The sequence below is a fragment of the Onychostruthus taczanowskii genome, unplaced genomic scaffold, assembly GCF_017590055.1.
Source record: "Onychostruthus taczanowskii isolate IOZ18803 unplaced genomic scaffold, ASM1759005v1 scaffold15, whole genome shotgun sequence".
Lineage (NCBI taxonomy): Eukaryota > Metazoa > Chordata > Aves > Passeriformes > Passeridae > Onychostruthus > Onychostruthus taczanowskii.
Window position 1 is genome coordinate 9,737,093 of NW_024498685.1, and position 23,520 is coordinate 9,760,612.

Sequence of the window (23,520 nt, forward strand, 5' to 3'; positions counted from 1 at the left end):
TCACCGCAGCAGCAGCACCAGGGGCAGCAGCAGCAGCGCCGGACACACGGAGATCCCAGCGGTGCCACCGCAGTCCTGGGCATTTTCCTGCGAGATGGGAGACAAGGGGTCAGCTTGCCGGCTGCCAAGCCTGCCTGCCTGTCGCCTTTGGAAGAGGGAGCAATGCCTGTGGTGGAAAGATCACCCCAGGGGCCGAGGAAGGGACTGGTTTATTCCTGATGGCCACAGCAGCCCTCCGTGGGCTAGGAAGCCACATGGCTCCTCGGCTCCTAGCAGGGTGTGTGTGTGTGTGTGTGTGCTTGCTCCTGACCCTGTGGTCCCGAATCCAAGCCCTTCCCAGGTGGTACAGACATGAAATCCCGCTAGGAACCCCCTCGGGGATTCACGGCACTGAGACACTCCATGCAAGGGTGCAAGAGGAGACAGTTGTGCATTTTGGGCAGGGGCATGGCCGTGGTGCCACGCAGCCGCCAGCCCTCCCTCCCTGCCCGCAGTGTCCCGGGATACCTCGGGGTGGAAGGCGTGGCACGAGTCCGGCCGCCGGCGCAGCTTCTGGGAGCGCATCCGCTCACACTTCACTGAAGCGTTGTGTGCGAGGCTGTTAAGGACCGGCAGGGCGGGCAGGGAAAGGGGATGGATGCCACACAGACCCTCTGGGCCCCCATGCAGGTTTGGCTGGGTGGAACTGCACCACCCGAGAGGACGAGGGAAGGGGAGGTCACCCCGCACGGGCTGGAGACCTCTCCAAGCCAGGTCGTGCTCTCCACCCCCACGGCAATGGCAGCAGAAGCGCATTTTCCACCCTGGCAAACACGGAGATGACAGGCCTGTGGAGCCCTGCATCCCTGCTGTGCATGGAAGGATATATTTGACTTCTTTTGCATCCATTGGGACGGGTGGGAAGACGCTGCAATCGCAGACGGTGTCCGTGACGAGGAGCAGGAGGTTACTGCTGATGATCTGCTGTGCCACAAACATCCTGCAAGGGAAGAGCAGGTGAAAAAAAATCACAACTCTTTAGCCCAGAGCAGCAACCCTGGCATTGCCTGAACCACAGCAAAGAAACTGAAAGAAAACAGAGATCACTGGAAACAGGGTGCCAGCAGAAAGCAGGAGAGACCAGTGAGCAGATGGACACAGGGAGAAGTGCCATTGGCACTCCTTTTTGGCCTCCTTTTTGGCTCTGAATGTCCCACATCTATAACTCCATGCTAGGCACAAAAGTCAAAATCAACCCAAGAACCCAACCAACCAGCCAGAGCCAAGACAAGCCCTCCCCAGATGGGGCAGCACATCACAGCAGGTGACACCTGAGCAAAGCCTGGCTTCACCCAGAGGTATGTCAGTGCCTATTTAATGTATATTTATGTGTGTGCTTGTACAATGCAAGGGTGTCTCTATTCTGTGGTCCAGGGAGGAGCAGAGTTGTGCTAAAGTAGTAGTAGTGTTGCTAGAGAGGGAAATAGAGGAACCCAGTAATATTGTGGGCTACACTGGTGTGACAGGACTGACCAACTGGTGTTTGGCAGGGAGCCAGCATGTCCTGGAGCCACTGGGCACAGGGAAGGCTGGGGACATCAGGCTCTGCATGCCTGCACTGGTGGCAGGGCTTCTGGAATAGAAAGACAGGCTTGTGGGGATGTGCCCACTGCACTGGCCAAGCTGACTGTGCTGGAGCAGTGCCCAGTGTCCCTGGTTATTCACCACCTGGCCTTGCTGCCTTCCAGCCTGCAGGGATTTGTGTGTCCCCTTTTAAAGGTGCTGAATGCCACACTCAGCAGCTGACCATGTCATTAGTGCTCCCTGACTAATGACTGCCCTGGGAGCTTTGGCAAGCAGCCTTCAACCCAGGCACAGATTCAGTCATGAGGACAGAGATGCCCCATGCATCAATCTACAAGCCAACATTTCAGCCCAGGATGGGGCACCCAGCCCAGCCCTGCTCCACCAGGAGCTTGTGGAATGTCATCAGGAATGCCTGCATGCCAGGCCCTGGTAATGCTCCACAGAGCCTGTGGCAGGGGTTGGGGCTGTCTCTCCCAAATATGTGGATAAAAGATGCACAAGATGCACCTGGGAGCAGAGGCTGTAAGTACAAGGGAGCCAAGCAGGACACAGCACCTGCTGCTCCATCCAGCACTGCTGAGGGGCTGCCTCCAGCAGGGGAGGGGCAGATCCCAGGCTTTGTTTGTAGCAGAGATCTGTGACCCAGAGAGGTCACTCAGTTCCTCTGGCTCTGCTCAGAGATTAGCAGAATACTTTGTTATCATCAAATCTGCAATCTCTTCTGAAACAATGTTTGGCAAGGCTCTGGTTTTCCTAGAGCCATGCTGACTAGTGGAGGCTGCTTTTCTAAGCTTTTAAGTCTTTCCTGCAGTTGATCCAATACTGAAGACTAGGTAGAATTGTTTTGTGGGGTTTTTTTAGGAGCAGTTCCAGTCAGATCTGTTTGGCCTCTTCACCTTAGGAAAAGCTGGATCAGTGGAAATTAATCTTTTTGTCACCTTTCCACATGTGATTGCTGATAGCACTGTGCAACCACTGAAAACAGCCTCTTTTCACAATGACTTGCCTGTTACTTTTGACTGTCCATTCACTTACAATGAAAATGGGTACTAAAAAAGTGGACTCTTGTTTTCAGCTACTCCAGTCTAACACTTATTTTTTCCCCATCCCTGGTTTATTTTTTAAATTTTTTTCTGTTTTTTTTTTTTTTTTTTTATTTCTGTAGAAATACAGAAAAGGGGGAAAATGAAAAAAAAAATAAAAGGAAAGCCAAGAGTATCGCAAAAAGGGAAAACTTCCTAAGAAGAAAACTTTTGCCAGAAACATGAAAGAACAGAAAAAGTTCCTTTCTGAAATCTTTGAAATGGAAAGATATGTATTTAAATTCTGTTCTATTTGTTCTCCAGCCACCTCTGCTTATTAACACTTTTTTTTTTTTGTGAAGAATCAGTACCCTGGTCTCTTCACCTCTCTCTGTCCAGCATGGCTCTGTGGCCAGAGCTGTGGTTGTCGTGGTGGCTGTGCCAAGGCACGGTGGCAGGTGACCCTTCTGAGGCTGCTGTCACCCCCAGCAGCCCTGGGACAAGGTCCCCAGCTGACAGGGAAGCTTGGCTCTTACTTCTGGCAGTCTCCACAGTCGATGAGCCCGTTGGTCTCCTTGATGGCCGGCTCGTAGACGAACACGGGGTACTCGGTGTCGCAGGGCTGCAGCGTGTCGTGCTTCTTGTGCCTGTGAGCTGCCAGGGGACAAAGCAGGAACACGTCAGGGGCACACGAGACCTGCCCGCACCAAATGGAAACGTCCCACACTTGGTGATGGAATTTGGAGGAGCAGCTGCCCTCCCAAGGTGGCCGGGAGCAGGTGCCCTCTGGAGAAGAAGGGGAAGGAGATGCTGCAGGGAGCAGCCAGGCAGTGATGCCTGCTCCCACTAGGTGGTGTGGGAAAACCAGCCTATGTGAAAATGCCTCCAGCATCGCCACCCCACTCCCGCAGCAAGGCCGGACCCTGCCGTGCCCAAACTGCAGCCGCAGTGGCCACAGCAGCCACGGACCCCCTGGCCAGGCAGGCAGGGACATTGGGGCACAGGTACCCCTGTGCTCAGAGGAGCTCGGGGGGCCCTACTGAACCAGCCGTGACAAGGAAATCCCTCCTGCCGGAGCCAGCGCTGGTTCATGCAGTTTTTAAACACAAACCTGTGCCTGGGCTGGCCCTCCGTGCTGTGCCCAGGGCTGTGCTCCCTGCGGGAGCCCTGCGTGTCTGCGGTGGGGCTCCCGTCAGCTGCTGATCCCTCCTGAGCCCACTGACATTGCACAGCAGGAAATTGGAGGGGCTCAATACGTGTCATGTTAAGAAGAAACCACCAGCAGCAAACTGATCTGGCCTGAGACCGCAAGGAAACAGATGACAGCTCTCGAGGACCAGCAGAGACCCAGCTAATGAACAGCACTGGCTCCTGGAGGGAGCAGCTGCTCCATCACTCATCAGTCACACCCTGCAGGACTCCCAAACTAATTTGGGGATGAGGGGGAGCTGAACCACCTCACTAAGCCTCCCTCAAGAAGCAAGAACATTCTTTCTAGGAGTTCAGCAAAATCTGTCTTGCTTGAAACTACTGCCTTGGGCCCTTCTGGCAATTATTTTCTGCAGTTGGAGGTAGCAAAGCCAGCTCCTGCCTGTGTAGGACACAGGGGACTGCTGCTGATGGAAATATGAAGCTTTGTTGCTAGGGCAGAGGTGGCTGCGGCTCAGCCAGCAGCAAGCACAAGAAATGGTTTCTACATCAGCTTTGGGTCTGAGCACAAACCTCCCTTTGCAGCCTCCCACCCACACAGCAGCCACAGGCAGTGCTCCTGGGGGGACCAGCAGGGAAGAGGGTCCTCCTCACCTGCAGGACACCCAGCTTACCCCTTGCAGCAGAAGCACTGAAGAGTTATGGAAAATGGGTTTTAATCAGCAAATGTATGGTGAGAAGGCATCAAGAGGGCACCGTGATTGGATGGGTGATTTGCATCACTGTAACACCCTGACTGCTGAGAGCAATGGTCTCCTCTCCCGAGCAGGCCGAAAGCAGCAGGCACCTCCCTGCAGAGCTTGCCATCCAAACAATGTGGATTACACGAGAGAGAGAAAAACTGCATGATTTTCTCTGATTTTTCTCTCCACCATGGCAATCCAGCAACACAAGACATCCATTAAGAGCCAGGAACTGCAGCCCAATTTTGCCTCTAATGCCTTGCCCAGATGACTACGATGGGCACTCAAACCCCTCCCTGCAGTGCAGTCTCTGGTAATTGTACTTTGTGCTTTTCTTCAGAAGTCTCAAAAACCAGCACTCAGGAGGCAACCCCTGCCTCAGTCCTCCCAGACGATGGGACCCACCTTTTGGTGACATGGTGAGGTTCATTTTGCACAGATTCAGAAGCACACAGAGCCTGACTGCAGCACAATGCCTCGTTCTGTATTCACCCTGGATTCACACTGAATTAATCAACCCAACTTGTCATTCCAGGGGCCGGCAGCACCTCTGCCACCAGCCAGGAGCTGTCTGGCTGTGCTCTGCCACCATCCCTTGTCCCTCTGTGTGGGTTCCACGCTGCAGAGGCAGGGAAAAGCCTCTCCCATTTCTGCTAATGGAGAATGCCTCTGACTAGGACCCATCACAGGGACTGACAGTCCTGAGGAGATCTGAGCAGAACACAACCCTGGTTTTGAGGTAAATTTCAGACACTTCTGATGGGGCATGCAGAATACCCCCATTTATGCTGTAAGGAGAGAAGCTGCAAACATTTTCTGGCTCTGAGCAGCTGCAGGGCTGTTAAGTGTATTCTGGCCAGGAAAGTCCCCAAACTAAGACTAAAGGAGTGTGAGAAACAGAGCAGCATTTCTTTCAGCCTTAATTCACTGTACTGGAGGCTGGGAAAGCAGCTCCAAACCCTGAAGCAGGTGGCCAGGCTATCACAGCCTGGACCAGGGACAGCCCTTCTTGGGGACATGCTTGTGGCACGTCCACACATTGGTCCCTCAGCCAGAAGCCATCTCTGTCCTGTTGAGCTGCCCCTGGCTTTGCAGCACTGCCCCTGCAGCACAGCTGTTGGCAATGGACTTCTTGCTCAGAAGAATCACTGTGATGACCACAAAGGTGACCTCATAAAGTTGGGGCAAACTGCTTGCAAGAATTTAACATTGGCTCATGTCATGAGTGGCAAAGAGCCCTGACATACCAGGACCTCATTTTTCCCCTGTCCCTGATAAAGAGTGACATCCTTTACTAGCACTGTTATAATATCATATCTTTTACTAGCTTCCTGTTATAACATCATCAAAGCAGGTGGAGTTGAAGCAATATAAAGGAGAGTGCTGTGAAGGATGGGGTGCAGGGAGGGGTGAATGAGACCATCAGCTTGGAAAATGCAGAATGGAAATTGATCTGAGGCCTCAGCCTCAGCCAGTGTTGGATGAGGGCTGTCATGGTGGGCTTGGAGAACCAGGCCCTGCAAGGGAAAACTCGGTTAAAGAGCCTGCATGAACCACACCCAGGATAAACGTGGCCAGCACCAAAAACTGGCAGAAGTGGCCTGCACAGATTTTTAAGTTGTTTTTTTTTTTTTTATTTTTATTTTTTTTTTGGCATGAACTTAATGAAAAGAAGCTGCTTTAAAATCTAACTGCTGCACAGAGACAAGACCTATGACAGAGATTATGCTTAAGCCTACTGACACTTAATTTGCTGGGAAGCAATGCAGCTGCAGCAGCATTGAGAGGTTCAGAGAATCCCAGTAGCATGTACATCATCAGCAGAAGGCTCAGGCTGAGCCTCTGCATGCACATACTGGACATCAAAATGTTATCAGCACCCTGAGAGTCTGCTGGTCAGGGATTAGTAAACAGCCAGAGGAGCTGATAACGAATTGCAAACTTTATAGCAAAGAGTGAGTTAATTCCAGGCTGTCATTGCTACCATCTGCACTTCCAGAAAGACTTTTGTCAGACATTTGGCAACCAATCCTTCTGAGCAGCAAAGGCAGTTGCTGTGCCTTGTTATGAACTATAGAGCCCAGATTGTGAACTCTTTCCCACCAGCATAAATCATGCACTCGAGTCAGAGGATTTACTCTGGGACACGTGACAAAATCTGCCACTTAGTTACCAATATAAAACATAGAATTTAACCAATTATACTGTAAAATATCTTCTGCATACATTACAGTGGAGTAAAAAAAGAGAAACTTTTATGATCTATGAAATTCTAGAAATAGTTCTCTCTAGGCTGCATGCCTTGGCTGGAAGTATTTTTGGCTTAATTAAAAGCTTTCAAACCTGTGCTGATGTCCATAAAAGCAGAAGCCCTTATAAACACAGAGAGAAACTGAGATGCTGAGAGCAGAGAAAAATCTGTGGCAGCAAACATGTCTTCTCAGCACCTCTGAAAAGCAGATTTGTATGATGAGTGCAGTCTGAATACATCACGCCCATATTCCAACAGCAAGTCTCACCTTCCCAAAAAACAAGAGAACTTGGGAAGCAGAAATAGGCTCAGTGCTGCAGAGCCAGAGGTACACAGTCAGGCAAGGGAGAGCATTAGATCCCTGATCATTAATTCCTCTGCACATAACCCGGAAAAAATGTGTGTGCTCAATTCCTCTCTCACAAAATGTCTCCTTTTCGCTTCATATTTTTCGCATACACCAGCCTTGGCGTGCAGTCAAGAAAATGTTAACATCTCTGGCAAAAATCTACAGCCCCTTCTTAACAACATGTGCAATCCATTTCTTCCAGCCCCAATAGCATTCTTCCACCCTGCTACTCCCCCACACACATGGACACTCTTTTTTTTCATCTGCAGACACCCTCTCTTGCTCTTCCTCTTCTCCATCCAGTCAGACACATTCCAACTGTCTCTATTTCTCCATCTCTGTCTCACACATATGTCTTGCTGGGCAGAGAGCAAATTGGCAAACACAAGCTAGATATGGAAGCAGGGAGATACAAACAGCCACAGTCTGGACTCTGTCTTGGAGGAATTTCTAACTCGCCTGTAGGAGTGGATTTATGAGTTATCAGTTGAACCACTTGAAAGTCCTCCTGCATTATCCCAGAGCTGGGCTGGGATTTATCAGAAGGAGCTAAGCCATGGTGTGTGGAAAAGAAGACTTAAGTTACTTCTTAGTAACTGTAGTCTACAAGACCTGTGTAGTTTCTCCCGCAAGAAGGCACAAGTCAGTCTTTGGTTTGGGAATAACAGCTGAGAAGAATGGGCCAGCTGGGAACCACTGTGAAGGACATGCCATGGAACACGGGCCACAGGCCCAGCCAGCCCACAGCAATGAGTGATGATGCTGTCTGTGACTGCAGCTCCTCAGGAGGCTCATATGTTCCTTCTTTTATCAACTTCTCAGTGACAGACCTTCAATCACCAGCTCAGCCAGCTAAATGAGCAACAGCATCTCTTTACAGACCAAGGAAACAGAGCCAGGCTCTGCCTTGGCCCTGTCATGCCTTTCTGCAAGTCCCCCACTGTACAAAGGGTGGAAAAAAGTCTTTCCTAGCCTAGGAATTTCTAGTTAATTCTCCTTTTTTAACGATGAGGTGGTTCTACTTACAGTGATGGAAGACAGCCTTGGCTGGAGAGGTCCCATGACACACACACAGTGACGATGGAGACACGTGACAGATTCACAGCATGGCAGTGACATGGAGACATGAATTTGCAGTCATGGAGGTGATGTGGGAAAGAGATGAAGGAAGCACAAAAGGAAATGGTGATGAGCAGGACAGCAGTGACATCCCCCCTCCCTTTTTGCTCTCCTCAAGCACAGACTAAATCAGACTGCAGCCACAGAACATCCACAGCAGGAATGCCACACCTCCCTGTTCCCCTGAATGAGCAGTCTCTCCTGAGCTACCATGAGAACTGCACCTGCTCATCTGACTCTTCCTCACCAATTTCTGCATGGGGCCACCCCTGCTACCCTGATGTGTGTTACACAGCAGCCAGGGCTGCTTAGTGGACAGCTGCAGCTTCTACTGCCATCTCTTTGGTGGAGGAGAGTGGGACCTAAACAGCACCCATAGGCCTCCTTCTCTAGAGGGGAATTTTGCTTTCAAAAAATGACTGTTTCCTCATTATGCCTGGAGAATTCAGTGCAGAAGTTCCAGCCCCACAGCTGGCATGGAAGACACCACTGTCTCCACTAAAGGCATCACTAGTGATCAATAATCAAGACTAATTACAGCCCCTACTTGGCTGTGCAGAACACACCTCCCCTTCCCCTCTGAATCTCCTCAGGGAGATCTCCTCAGGGACATCCCCCCTGCTTGCAGGGGCTGGGCTGGGACTGCAGACATTCCTGGGGTGTTTCCAGCAGGCAGCACTTCAGCTGCAGGACAGGTCAGGGTATTTCAAGCCAGACACACCCCTCTGCTGAACTCAACTGCTGTGCAATACCATGTGCCATCATCTTCTCTCTTCCAGACCAGGTCCAGTGGGTAAGTGAAGGCCCTCTCTGTGTTATTGATCTCTGAGGTTTCTGTGTAGCTTCCTGGGACCTCTGCTAGGCTGCTGTTCCACCCCTGCTCTGTCATGTCCTGGAGCAGACTGGAAGGGAGGCTTTCCAACAGAAGTTATTTGCAGTTGATGGCCTCTCTCATCCCACTGCACGTAGGGTAGGGGTCCTCAGAAAGAAGTGTCTCCCCTCTCCTCAGCAAATTACCCTGAGGGGAGCAAGCAGAGTGCTCCCAGCAGCACACACCTCACCCTGACCACCCTGCTGCTGTGGCAGCCTGGAATGGGGGTGGAAATGGGGGGAGATGGTGGGATCTGGAAGCTGGACTCCAGTGTCCGTGGAGGAAGGGGTGTGGGGCAGAGGGCAGGCTCCTTGCACAGGGCCAGACTTCCCTGTACAGTTTCTTCTGTCACCAGTGGCTGTAACATTCACGTGCTATGGGGTGGCTGGACTCTTGTGTACTCACCATCTGCCAAGTTGTCTGAGTGCCAGAAGCTACTCATGTTAAACTCCAAAAGGAAGCTGTCAAAAGAGCAAGAACAGAGGATGCTTTTTCAGCAGCCTGGAAGGATGCAGGTGTCAGGGAGATGGCCCTGTCGCCCAGCGAGTATCAGTTCAAAAATGTTTACTACAAATTTCTGGCAGTGCAAGCCTGATTTTTTAGATTTTTAATTTTTTTCCCCCTCTCCACATGCTAGAATGTGGTTCTGTATGATAGGATCTGTACTGTGGAAGATCTGAATGGGCTTTTTCCTGTGCAAGGGCCTTGTCAGTGAAGGAAGGAACAAGTATGGCAGCCCCTGAGGCTGGGAGGGCATTCAGCCACTTCAGGACCCACCTGAGGAGCAGGCATGATGGCCATCAGAAGCCCACACTGTCTGACTGGAGGTAACTACATGGAAATGTTCTGTACCAACAGGCTAAAACCCTCAGAGCTGCACCTTTACCACATCTCCCCTTTCGCACACCCAGCAAGCTGAGCAGTGGCACTTCCATCCTAATTTGAGCTTGAACTCTGATTCACCCCAGAAGTCTGAGGTGAACCCAAACCCAGAGGAGAGCCTCCCCTCTCTCCCCCCTTGCCTGGCACTCAGACCTGAGCTGCTTGGCTTGCTGCCTTCAGCCTTCTCCCCGCTGTGAGAGGAAGATGTGCATTCACTCCTCAGGGGCAAACAAGACAGCCAAGAGGACTTGGCACCAAGAATCTGCACAGAGCCCCAGGAGACACAAGTCCTATTTCTGACTCAGGCACTTTGTACTGAGTGACTTCAGGTAAATCCCAGACCCACTGTGGGCCTCTGCCTCTCAAAATGGCAATAGTAATAGCTTTCTGTCTCCCAGGAGCACAGTGCAGAGCTGAATGTCAGGAGAAGGCTGACAGCAACACCCTACGTGGGGGCTTCTGCTTGCAGCTTTCCCAGCTCTTGCCCCTCCTGGTCTGAGCCTCCCAAACACCCCCATCTTTTGGTACTCACATGAGGAAATCACTTATCAGCCACTTCACTGCAGCTACAAAGGCATAAATTGGCTGGAAAACAAAAGAAGAAATGAGAAATACCATAAGGACCTGGTCAGAGAATTTATAATTGTTATGCAGGACCCCACATTTTAGACTAAGTCCCTCCACTGATCAGGGCTCTTGAAGACAGGCTGGAAATACAAGGTCTGGGCATCACTGGAAGATGTTCAAAATACATTAAAAGCCAGCAGAGCTGCCCTGCTACTAATAATACCTCCTCACCCCCTCCCCATGAGGGTCAGGGAGTTTATCAGGAATGTATGAAGGACTTTGAAGATGTAATTGCTTGATGATTTCTCTCCAGTGTGGATGACCTTCAGAGCTCAGAGCAGGAGAGAAACACAGCTAAATGGGACACCACCAGTTTAGGATGCTTTTGTGCTCTGAGAGCAAGTGGTGTTTCTGGGACAAGTGACAGCACTGCCCAGGATTTAGAATTATCTGCCATTGATTGGTTATGCTTAACTGTGCTTTCATCCAGCTTTTCCTCAAGATGGCATGACTTCTATCATCTTCTTGCTTTTCAGCTACAAATTGGAAATCCAGCATTATCCCAGGGAAAATTCATCTGCAGAGGATACTGCTGCTTCTTTTCCTCATGGTAACCACATCTAATTTTCATCTCCCCTTCTCATAATCATGCCCAGGTCCTCAAACCCAAAACAGATGTGGCAGTCACGGGATGCAGGATAATGTTCCATTACTGATGACTTCCCTTCAGCCAAAATAAGTCAGCAAATGGTAAAATGTGGAGATGGTTGGCAATTTGACTGATTTTTATGTCTGTATATGAAAAACTGACTTTTCGTGATCTCTTCCTTTTCAAGGGTTTTGCTAAGAGAGGAAGATGAGAGATGGAGGCTGAATGCTCTCCTTTTTATTTTCTTCCCAATTCACCTCATTTTTGGCAGCTCATAGTTTGTGACATGTTTTTCAGTGATCAGGATTGGAGGATATAATCAAGCAAATATTTTCACTACAATCACCATACGATATCTAGCCAGGCTCCAGTATAACCACTGTAAACCAGACATTGTTAAAAGTGTTATTGTTAAGAATGTTGTTAAAAGGCAATATTTTGTTGAAAATTCTTTTACTGGAAAAAATTACAATTTTTTGTAAGGGTACTGTAAGGGTACTTCCTGCATTCCTTCTAGTATCAAAGGATCATAACAGCAATGAACACATCCCTGTTTAGGGTTGTGTCAAGCAGTCTGAAGTAGCCTAAGTGTTGAGTAGTCTGTTCTTCTTGTTTGAGGCAAGGTTAGGAAGGTGGAATGGGATTAGAGTATGAGTTTGTATCCTAAATCCTAAAGGATTAGAGTCTGAGTTTGTAGCCTAAAGAGAGGTTGCATTTGGGTACTGGTAAAACCCTTCCCTCTGTTAGTTTGTTTCCTGGGCTACCAGAATTCTCAGTCTCCTGCTCCAAGCTCACTCATCCTTCCCCAATGACTGCCAGTTTTCCCCAGACGCTCTGTTCCCTGACACTGCAACTCTCCTCCTTGAGCTGAGTAAAACCATGCTCTGTAAAAGCATTCCTGTTCATTTCAGCTGCTAGCTGACTGCTTGACTTTCAGGAGAACCTGCAATAGTCTAGCTCCTGTTCTTTCCCTGCTCCTTCCAATTTTCAGTGAGATCCTATATGGCAATAGAGACTCACACTGTAAAAACATCAGTGGCCACCACTGCTTCACGAATCTGCCTGAGGTGAGTTTGGACAGTCCCATCCTGACAGCAAACATCTCCTCAAGTCTGTTGGGGAATGTTGGAGATGCCCTGCAGGAGGAAGCCCAGCCAGGGAGGGCTGCATGGTGACAGGGCGTGGTGACAGATCAGATACGTACGCTGAGCAGGGGTCGGGCGCCGCTGTGGTGGTGGTAGGGCACCTTGCACATTGCCTGGTAATCATACATGGTCACTCTGCAAGCAAAACACAACAGGCAAGCAGTCAAAAGCAAGCAATGCAACCACCCACGGGACAGACACGTCAGCTTTTCCTCAAAAAATGTCAGGTATGAACTGTTTCCTGGATTCACTAAAGCAGTGACCTGCTTACATGTGCCTTTGCTGTTTGGCCAGTGCTGGATCTTGCAGAGCAAGAAATACAGGATTAACTTAACTGGGTCAGTACAGGAGGAAATATGTCCCTAATTTCAAACAGTGAGTAAAGCAAGCTATGAAGCAGAGGAATTATAATTGTAGCTACCTCAGGTCCCCCTAGTTCCTGTTTTCAAGCCACTGAAACTCTGAACTCTCTTTTGACATTGGCTGAGGCAGTGGAGTGAGATGAACAGAATTTTTTTTTTAAGAGAGAGAAATGCGGTCAGCCAGCTGCAATGCTGCATCTGTGGGGCTCTCAGACAACCACTCCCAGAAAGGCTTTCCGAGTGGCACGAGGAACTGAAGCACTTCTGTACCCAAAATGCCAAGAAAAGTTTCTCATAACATTTTGCCCTGGAAAAGACAGAGAAGCAGCTGCTCTCTGGTCACACAGAGATTGGAAATTTCTGTCTCTCTCTGTGTTTTGAAGCAGGTGGAAGAGCAAGAGATGAGGAGAAACAGTGTGTGTGCTGATAATGGCTGAGGCAGTCAGCAGATGGGGCAGGTAGCTAAAGGAGCTCTTGTGTCTGGATAAGAGAGTCACCAGCATCACCAGCACGTGCATTTTCCCTGCTCAAGTGCTTCTTAGAGGGACCAACGTGCTCTGACCCACACACCAGCAAAGAACAAGAAGTACAGTGCGGAGATCCCCCACTTACCGCCTGAACATGCCCATGTTTAGCAGCTGGGTCATCACTGAGCCATCCACTGCACCAAAAAATTTTCCAGTCTGCAAGTACAAAAAGGGAAAAAAGGAATAAACTGTAGATTTTCCAAATGCTCGATGGTTCCAGCTGATCTAGTTTGTGTGGAGGCCTGCTGTACACGAGGGTTTTTGTAAGGAGGCAACGCTGAGCTTTGTCCTTTGGCTGGTTGGAAAGCTTGAGGGAGGACTTCCCCCAACACCAGCTGGGCATCCTGCACCATTCCTACCACGCTTGGAAATGACTTAGCCCACGTAAGTTCCTGTGGCTTGTCAGAAAATGCAGACTTTCAAGCTGCAGAGACCCAGGCATGCTGAATCACTGGAAGCCTGGACTCTCTGTGGCTTTTTGGGAATCCATGTTCTCTGGATCTGAATGCCTGAGTCTTCCATTTGAGCCTCTCTGCTACCCATGGCCACTGTGGTTTTGGAAACCTCTGCTCTCCTGCTGCCCTAGGGGAACTGGCCCACCATGCACGAGCGTGATGTACAGATTTCTTTAGGTAGCAAATGCAGTATTACAACTCACTGCTGGGTGAGTTCTGAGCAGGCACTGATCCAAACAACACAACACAAGGCCATCCATCCCTGTAGCTCACATACTGTGCATTGGCACAGCCAGGACTAGGTTGCATTTGGGGGGACAACAAGCCCCCAGTCCTGCCTGCATGCCTGAACTAAAGGTGGAGCTTGTGGCCCTCTGCTTCCATGTATGCCTTGGAGTCAATAACCTCAAATAAGGACCCAATCTCAAATCTGCTAACTGCTGCTTTAAAGATTTCCTCAGACAAACAATTCTGACCTTCCTGATTACTAAACCATGACAAATATATTGCAAAAATGCTTCAGACCTGTCAAGTCCACTGCTTTGTTCACAAGCAAGTAAATGAAATGTTTGTAAATAATAAAAGTGCGGATATGAGCTGCCCTCTGTCTGTTTTCCTGGCTCATGGGTCCTGACAGACAGTAAATAGCTCCCATGTGTTATGGAAGCATTCACACAGTCTGGGATATTTTGCTTTCCCACTGATAGGCTAGCAGTCATTTAGCATGTATTAGCAGATGACAGATGACTTCATTTATTTGAGTGGGACATTTCCACAAAAAAAGTCCAAACCCTTAGGCAGATTTACCTAAGATCACATGGCAGTCATCTAACAGTAGTGTTACATGGTTATGAGCCTCTTCCCAAAAGGCTTTAGAAGTCATTTCACTGTACAAATTGATGCATAACATCAACTCCCCTTCAAGCATTTAGGCTGTAATCATCTCAGACAGTCAAATGTGCCTGAGCAAGCACTAACTTTTTTCACCTCCCTCGCTCTTTCAATCTGATTAGGGTGGTGAAGAGGCCAGCTGCTTCGATTTAATACCAGTCTGCAGACCCAGCAGTGAGATTTAACACAGTGCAAGCTGCAGGCAGTGGGGCAAGGAGAGAGGGCCACTGCAAGGCTGTAAATGAGGGCCATCCTGTCAAGAGATGCTGATGTCTGGCTGAATTTCTCCATGCAGGACATCATTTGTGCAGGTATAAGAATGAGCAGCTATTAGTTCAAGTGAGAGTATGGCCTAGGGAGTGTGTTCAGAAAGGCATCAGCAAACTGGCCTCCAACAGCAAACCAGACATTCAAAGCTTGCTGCTCTCTTAGGTACCCCGTGCAGGCAGTGACACAGAAAAGCATCACTAGGCAGAAACCAAAGCTGTCCCGTACTGGAGCAACATTTTGTAAAGCAGCTCTCCTTACACCCTGCTTCCTCCAGTGACTGCTGCTCTCCTAGGCATCCCTCTGCTGTGTTTCTCCTAACTCCCATCTCTGGGCAAGTTTCCACAGGCCCCTGCCATTTCAGAGGTTGGCAGCACGAAGCATTGCTCTGACATCCCACATGACACATGCTGTGTCACTCCCCGCTGCAGCTGAGTGCGCAGGCACATGTGCAGGCTGTGCAACCCAGAGCACACATATGACTCAAAAGCTACATCACTGCTCACATGCATCCATGCTTTGCTGGCTCATTGAGCAATTTACACTTTTTGTACACTCAGAAGCTGTAGACAAACAGGATCTGCCAAATTGCCCAGGCTTTGGGTAGGCAGGCAGCCTCTTCCTCCAGCATGGCTCAAACAGAGGCAGCCCTTGCTTCTCCAGGAGCTCTGAGCTCTGGTGGCATCTTGGCCTTTTGGCTGCCTCTCTGCACTTGCTCCTGGAGTCCCACCTGGGCAGAGCTTGCAGACATCCTCTGCAAAATGCCTCAGGCAGAAGGCAACAATCCTAGAAAAACAGGTTTAGTGAGAAAGGGAACATCTGGACGGAGCAGGCGGAGGGAGCTCAAGACCTGGGATCCACAGCTGTGCCTATGACTGGCAGTGAGAATCAGCTAAAAACTCGGGTGGCTGTGGGGACACGGCTGCAAACACGACAGAAAAAGCAGAGCAGCCCTCCCTGCAGCACAGCCTGACCCTGCCACTTATTTTCCCTTCCTCCAAGAGCACCTGGTCCTCACTCACTCCCTTCTCCTGGCTCTGTGTTTTAACTCTTCACTCCCTATGGGATGAGACTGGATGGGGAGATTAGCTTGAATTAAGAGATTACCCGTTCTTCCCCAAGTAATCCTGCAGGGAGCTTCCAACTTGTCACTCATTAAAATCCTGAGTCCCTTTTCCATGGTGGTTTCCAATTGCCAGTAAGCTTCCTGCTGCCTTCACACAGAGGTTATTAGAGCCAATCCCTCATCCTGATCCCCCATCCCAAGGGCAGAGAAGAGCAGAGTCTGAGCCATGCTGTCCTCACCCCATTCCTGTGGGAAGCTGCTCTGTTTTCCAGTGAGGTTACTCAGGGAAGGAAGTGCAGGCAGCAGGCACCTCTAGCAGGCAGAAAAGACAAAATACCCACAAAAACCCAGGCTCCAGGATTTTTTGGGCATTTTTTTAATGGATGCCTTGAGGAAAGAATACAGAATGGGACAGGGAAGGTCACACAGCAGCAAGTGATCCCACGCAGCAACATCCAGATGGCATCTAGGAAACCCAGGGTATTGATTTAGTGCTGTCTTGAATTCCCTGTAAGGTTTAATGGTGTGGAGACTCATGGTGTCACCAGGAAATAAAAACAGTAACTGGAACAGGATAAAGAAATCAGGAAAAAAAAAAAAAAAAAAAGCAGTGGTGAACTCTCTGAGATCAGGGAAGGTAAAAGCTGGAGGAGGACAGCTCTGGTGCTTGCCAAAATGCCTGATCTTGGAGGCATGTGGATAATGTTTATAGTTTATCCACATCCACTACAATGCCATGTTTCTGCTAGTCAGATCTTTCAGAGATGAGCTTTGGAAAAACCCATTTTCCATAAGAAGCAGGAAAAAGTACCAAGGCAGAGCCCAAGAGGGCAGTGCTGAGGACACACAGGTGACATGGCAACTAAAGGGTGTAGCTGATGGACACATGTCATAGGAGTCAGTAAAGTGTCTTTGAAAATGCCATGGGTGTCAGAGAAGAAAACAGCAATTCCTAAGACCACCAGCCCATCCCAAAAACTTAGTAGGGCCTGGCCACCCAGAGTGGGGAGCCAATGCAACTTTTACAGCATTTCCCTCCCTTAGTCTTCAAGTTCTATTTGCATTTTTGTTTTTTGGCACACCACGGACACTACCAGACTAGTCAGTGTGCTGGGCAGGGCACTTTTCACTTTCCTACAGAAAAGAGGCTGGTTATCCCTTGCAATAGGCTCCCCTTGGTATCTGTCTTTATCCCCCCTGGTGCCTCTGTGTTGCCTATTGGTTTTGCTCTGTGACTCTGAAGAATCTCATCTCAGCCTCTCTGAACTCACTGTGCAGTGCCTGCAGAATGCACAGTCTCCCTTTTTCCTTTTTCCATCCCATTCTGAATATGCTAACCAACCCAAGTCCAGGTGGGAAACCATGGGACTCTTACAGCTGATGTTTTCCATCTGAATAGCCATCTAAAAATTCTTCTTCTTACTCTTCTGTCCCAGCTACTTTGAGATCAATGTCATTACTTCATGCTTCACTGTTTCACCAGGTTCTTTTAAAGGACTCTGTTCAAGGCTGAAGAGAACTGAAATTCTACAGGTTATCTAGTCTCCCTTATCTCCTGATTTTGTCACGCTTTTAAAGAACTATAGCTAATAAGTTTTCTTCCTTCTGGAAGCTGTGCTGCTTGTGCCAATCACATCCACCAGGAATTCTGTTACCTTAATTTCCATTTCGACCTGTTTGTCACATCTTGAAGAAAGTAATTTCTGGGATTGGATCTGCTGCCTTTTGGAAATGCCCGAACTGCATTTGTTAACACCAGTACAATGGCAATTTTAATGAAATTCCATGATTCTGTCAGTAACAAAACTCCTTCATTTCCCACTTCTTCTCTAAGCCCACTCTTACTATTGACTTATTGCTTTGCAGCTTATGAGACTGTTCCCACATATCACTTTCTGATGTCCAGAACTATGGGGTTTAATTATTTTGAAAGAAGTAGCTCTGTGGTGAATTTATCAGAGAATGGAAAAGTGCAGCTCAACCATGCAGTGGCTGGTACTGTTGACTTTACCCAGCTGCACAGGATATCACATCCAACTTGCACCCCTTCAGCTCCCTAGAAATGGCTGTGGAACCACAAAAGTTATTTTTATTTCTATTCTGAGCCTTTTCCCTTGCTCCTTTCACCTCTGCAAGTCCAGTAAATTCTCCAATTCTACAGGTGTATTCCTGTTTCCAATTCACTTAAATGATTTTGTCTTCATTTTTTGCCTTTAGCATTTTGCTCTTACCATCCCCTCAGTTTCCTTTCCTGAAGAACACCTGCTTTGACTTCAGAAGCACTCAAAAGTGCTGTTCCCTTCCCTTCCCTTCCCTTCCCTTCCCTTCCCTTCCCTTCCCTTTCCATCTTAGATCATCTTTCAATAGCATCTGTGCCAAGGGAATGGAGTCTAATTTCCTTTCTTCTGATCCAAAGATATTTTGACTAGTTCCTTCCTTATCACTGCAAACTCCTTCCTCACCTAGGATGTGCTGTCACTCTGCAGGGAGCCCTCCCCCTCACTGCACAGTTGAATTTAATTATACCACAGCCACCCTTATTACACAATTCAACTTCATTTGTTTTAACCAGCTCTGGTGGGTTATTCAGGAACAAGCAAACCCCACTCTCCTCCTTCTCTTATGCTCTCTTACCTCTTCAGGTATTTTGGAAACAAGTATAAAGCCATTGTTGTCAATGAGGAAGCAGTTCAGAATCTGCAGAGATGAAGGAGAAGCAATATTAAAGATGGCTTTTATGGCTTTTCCCCTGTTTGTGTTCAGGATGAAGCAGTATGGGTTTGTGATGATGGCAACAGCCTTGGCATTTCCACACCAAGCTCCACAGCTCAGCTACCATGAGTTTTACACAATTCTTTTCCCTTTCTGTCTCCATTTTGAGGTATTGAATCCATGAGCTGTGACAGAGATTATCTCTAGCTGGGGCTCTTTGCAGGCCTAGCAGGCTGTGGGCCACACTTAAGGCAAGGCATCCTTCAGGAAGAGACAGGATATTTGTAGTGCTCTTCTCTTTAGTAATATGATATCTAATACTTTCCATCTTCAGATCTCAGAGTTTTATAACCACTCACAAAATACCCCTCTCCCCACCACTGAGTATCAGTGCTGATCTACTTTTATTTTAAAAAGCAGGAAATGGAGGCACAGAGTTTACATGAAAACCCTTTCCTGCAGGGAAAACTAGGAAGCAGAGAAAATCCTACATGAACACACAACAAAAAAATCTCTGGTGATCTCACTTTTCAGGGCAGAGGAGCTCCTGTCTCACATATTCCTGATACCAAGGCTGAAGCAGTGGCATAAACACAAAGAGAGGTGTCCAGCATGCATGTCATGCTGCCAGCCACTTTTTTTTTTTGGAAGATCTGGGATGCCAGGGAGACAGATTTAAAGTAGATGGACTTTAACTGGCTGGAATCCCAATGTCTCTGCCCTGGCCCAGCTGGGAGAAGACCTAAACTGCAGATTTGTCTCATTACTATGAGGTCCTGCCCCCCAGCTGTGCAATCTCTTGTGAGGAGACAACAGGCACTGCCTTTTTTGGGGAGACAGAGATCTCCACAGAGCAGGTGGTCAATCACACCCACCACAGGTACAGAGAAGAAACTGAGGCAACTTACATCATCCTGACAGCTGAGTGGACAGGCACCATCCAAGCCACTGCACTGCAAAGGGAAAGCAGAGAATTAACCATGGTGTGAAGGAAACTTCCCAGTCTGACCATGCAGGGGCTCTGGCAGTCACTCCCCCACCACCAGAGGCTTTCACTGCTGGGACTGAGGCAGCAGCAGCTACAGTGACCCCACAGGTCTCTGACTCCCCATACACCCCACACTCACACAAAACAGACAAGTTTTCCTCACTTGTTCAACTCCAGGTTTCCCATAGCAGGGTCTCAGACATCCAGAACCTTAAAGCAACTTATTAATGGTGCAGCAACACAGAAAGAGCTCAAGCCTGTGCCTCTGAGGAGGGGCCCTAAACAAAGGAAACTGAGCTTTTATCCCCTCACAGCCCATGTGTGATCATCTGGGGTCATCCTGATGGGACATCTGCTCCTGCTGTGTCTCCAGGTGGCTGTCCCACATGTCCCCGTGGTGCCCTTTGTTGTGCAAAGGGTCAGTGCCAGGTCACAGCCTCTTGCCTGGGGCTCCCAGAGCCCAGCCTGCAGCTGCACCCGGAGCCACCTGCACTGAGTGTATCCCTCAGCACATGGCAGGAGCTCATCTTACTGTCTCCCCTTTGGGACTGCCAGGCTAAAGGTTTGCATCCCAGACAGCTCTGCAATTCAGCTGGCATTTCCACCACCATCACCCCCAGGTCAGCCACTCCAGCTCCCTGCCTCTAGCAGCAAAATCCCCTATCCTGAGGGCTCAGATCCTGCACCTGCCTCCCTGACATGTGCCCAGCAGGACCTGTGCACTCCAAGCAGAGGAGGCACTTGTAAAGAAAGAGCAAAAGCAAAGGTTATTGTGCACCAGGGAGAAACCAGCATGCATTTCAGCATCTGTTAGTATCTGGACTAAGAACATAGCATGGTACTTTAGATCAGGATTCTTCTCAGGCAGGGATTTTTGTTGTTGTTGTTGCTGTTGGTTTCTTTATTCTCCAAACAGCTAATGATAAAATAGGATGTGAATGGTGCACATGTAGCCCAAGGCACCATTCACTTCTTTCATTTAGAATTTCTGCATAGTGGACTTGACACGTGTTTCACAACACTGAACTGGGTGGGGACATGAGGGGTTAAGTGGTGAGTAACAAAACCCTTCAGGTGCTTATTGATTTCATAATTGTTCAGAATTTGCGTGGCTGCATGTATCTGTCTCTTTGTGTTATTTTTTAATTTTGTTTTCTCCAGTAGCAGAGGGAAGAAAGCTGACACAGTGTTGCCTTTTCTGTGCATGGAGTCCCCTTTCTGCCAGAGGTTTGCTGGGGTCAGGGAAGGACACTGTCATAGCACATAGCCTGTCTGCTCTCAGCCAGCTACCCACTATTTCTCAAAACCCTTAGACATAAAATCCAACCCCCTTTCTGGGTGATTCTCAGCAACAAGAGGGAAATTGGCCATTCCAGACCACAACAAGACTGTAACTTTCAGTTAGAATTTATTTCTCCCCTCGAGTTTTGCAGAACAAAACCAGTTTTCTGTCCCTCTGTTCTGCTTCAGAGGAGGTTTGGAGATGCCTGAGTTTTTTCAAGTCCCACAGCTTTGCAATATCACAAGTTCACACTCTGAATCCAGCTGGCTTTTTGAGGCTCTAGGGACGATGGTTTAAAAAAATTCCTTTATTCAGAGTTGCAAGCACCCTCTCACCCCTGCCTCACCACAAAGCAACACATGGTTGTTTTATTTCCCTGGATGTGTTCCTAGAGGTCGCCTTGTGCTTCACCCTGACAGGTTCATTCCTTTGGTCAGCAGAGAAACATGGTCACAACAAACCACAGTTATGGCCTTGGGGGATAACAAATTCAGAGCTCAGAGTTCAGATATCAGAACAGAAACCCAGGTGAACCACAGTGGTTTTCTACAAGAAGGGCTTGTGTCTCACACATCTTCCTCAGCAGTGTGAGGGCTGGGTCTCACTGCCACTGCACTTGCAGACTTGGAGAAGTTCCAGCAGCACCTGGTGCTGGGCTGGCCATGCAGCAGCAGCACCACAGCCAGGACTCTGGTTTGAGAGCACTGGCAGCTTGCAGGGAGCCCCTGAGAGGGGGCAGAACTGAGCCTGTTCTCCCTGGTTCTTCTGAGATGACATCTGCTGCTTCATGGGCACAGCTCCCTCCTCAGAGACCAGCCTACCTCACAGCATCCTCCTGCTCCTCCCTCCTCAGGTCTCTGTGACCCAGAGCACTTTGAGCTTTGCCAAAGACACTTAATTACTGTGAAGACAAACACAGCCTGTGACAGGTTTGGACGCTCTCCAGAGGCTACAGACAAGGGACAGTGCCTATGATATGCTGGCACACAAATGACACAATTAGGAAGCCAAGCCAGGCATGCCAGGATGCCTCCCTGTCCCCAGCTTTTGTCCACTCACATCAGTGTCATTGGGCTGGGAGGCACAGCGTGGACATCCACAGCAGCACGGCATCAGTGAGGCAGGAGAGAGAGAGAAAACAAAATCTGTTAGTCATTCCTCTGTCCAACGGTTCTCACATCTTGGGAAAGCACATGGAGCCTTTTTTCACACCAGCACCTACCAGGGCCACAGCTCACAGCCTCTTGGCACACAGGCCTCCTTCACCTGCTTTCATAAGGCCTCCCAGCTTCATTTAACACCCATGAGGGCTTGTTTGTGTGAGAACTGCCTGGGTATGGCCCTGAGCAGCATGTTTAGAACGAAGCTCTCTCTGTTGCTGTTTCAGGATGCGCTCATGTGCTTTGCACAAATCTTTTTAGCTCAGGTTAGGTTTATGTGATCCCAACCTGTGAGGATGCTCCTGTCTCCACAGAGCAGCTTCCTGCCCTCCTACCTTCTCTCTCATCCCTGTCTGATGACAGTTCCCTCTCCTGACAGCAGAGAGCTGCTTCTGCTGTGTGCTGCTACAGTCCTGTCATGCTCACCCCTCCAGCACACCTCCCTGAAAGCAAAGCCTGGGAAGAAAGCCCCTGAGTGATGAGGGAAAGGTGTTTCATTTGTCTTGCTCCCCAGACCAGGGGAGTTGTTTTAATTATTCCACTTCCTTCAGTCCAGAAGACTATCTAATATTAGGACAACAGCAAAAGCTTATCCCTGGAGCAAGTAATTTTTATTTTGGCAAGCTGGTAGCATTTTGTTATCATTATCAAGATGATAAAAGAAGGCAGTAGATTTTTTTTCTGTGTGCCCAAAACTGCAGATTTCCATGAGTTTTCTGAAAGGCTGAATGAGCACAAGCATATTTCCACAATTAAATGTGTCACATGCAGCACAGCTAATGCCAGGCCAGGATGCTGACACTGTCACCACGGCATCTGCAGAACAGACTCATGGCTCACACAGCATCAGTGCTGACAAAGGATTACAGGAATGTGTGACTTCAAACTAATCTACTTCATAAATCTCTTAATATGAATTCCACAAAAGCCCTCATTAAAATGCCACTGTATGTGATGTAACATAGCATCGACCTTGCTGACCAAGAGCACTAAATTGTGTCTCTGCATGGTTGCTGATGCTCCTACCTGTTGCATGGCCATCCAAAACTTGCGTTGGAGCAAATCCAGCTTTATTTGCACACCCACCGCTGCAGGGAACAAAAAAAGAGGAGAAGATCAAAAGAGGAGCATTAAAGACAAATACAAGTTGGGAAAAGAGGAGTAAATATTTGCCCAAGGTGATGGGATGTAAATCACAACTGCAACCTGCCTCCAAGTGTGAATGGTAAGCGCTGAGTCAGACTGCCAAGTGAGAGTCAGAGGTTTAACAAGGGAGAGGAAAAGGGGACACTGACTGTACCAAAGTACTGAGATTTCCCTCACACTAAACACTATGAAGCTACAAACAGATCAACAACAGCACCACCAAAAAAAAGAAAAAAAATCCCCCAAAAGCCCCCCAGGGTGGCATGAGCTTTTGCCTTTGTCTTTTTCAGATTTGCCTGGTCAGAACGGATGTTTGTGATCGCCCCAGCCTCAACTCTTATACCATGCAGC

General features: G+C 48.8%; 1 protein-coding gene across 1 annotated transcript in view; it reads right to left on the minus strand.

Annotated features, from left to right (window-relative positions):
• Positions 1 to 23,520, minus strand: part of CACNA2D4 (calcium voltage-gated channel auxiliary subunit alpha2delta 4) — a 122,341-nt gene continuing 98,821 nt past the window's right edge. The window contains exons 27-40 of the mRNA XM_041398618.1: positions 23,050 to 23,111; positions 21,923 to 21,937; positions 19,502 to 19,546; positions 18,516 to 18,578; positions 18,218 to 18,251; positions 13,288 to 13,360; positions 12,373 to 12,448; positions 10,485 to 10,537; positions 9,476 to 9,531; positions 8,107 to 8,127; positions 3,125 to 3,242; positions 867 to 979; positions 508 to 590; positions 1 to 87 (exon numbers count right to left, since the gene is read on the minus strand). Coding sequence (XP_041254552.1) covers positions 1 to 87; positions 508 to 590; positions 867 to 979; positions 3,125 to 3,242; positions 8,107 to 8,127; positions 9,476 to 9,531; positions 10,485 to 10,537; positions 12,373 to 12,448; positions 13,288 to 13,360; positions 18,218 to 18,251; positions 18,516 to 18,578; positions 19,502 to 19,546; positions 21,923 to 21,937; positions 23,050 to 23,111 — 899 coding nt within the window. The remainder of the gene's footprint in view (positions 88 to 507; positions 591 to 866; positions 980 to 3,124; positions 3,243 to 8,106; positions 8,128 to 9,475; positions 9,532 to 10,484; positions 10,538 to 12,372; positions 12,449 to 13,287; positions 13,361 to 18,217; positions 18,252 to 18,515; positions 18,579 to 19,501; positions 19,547 to 21,922; positions 21,938 to 23,049; positions 23,112 to 23,520) is intronic.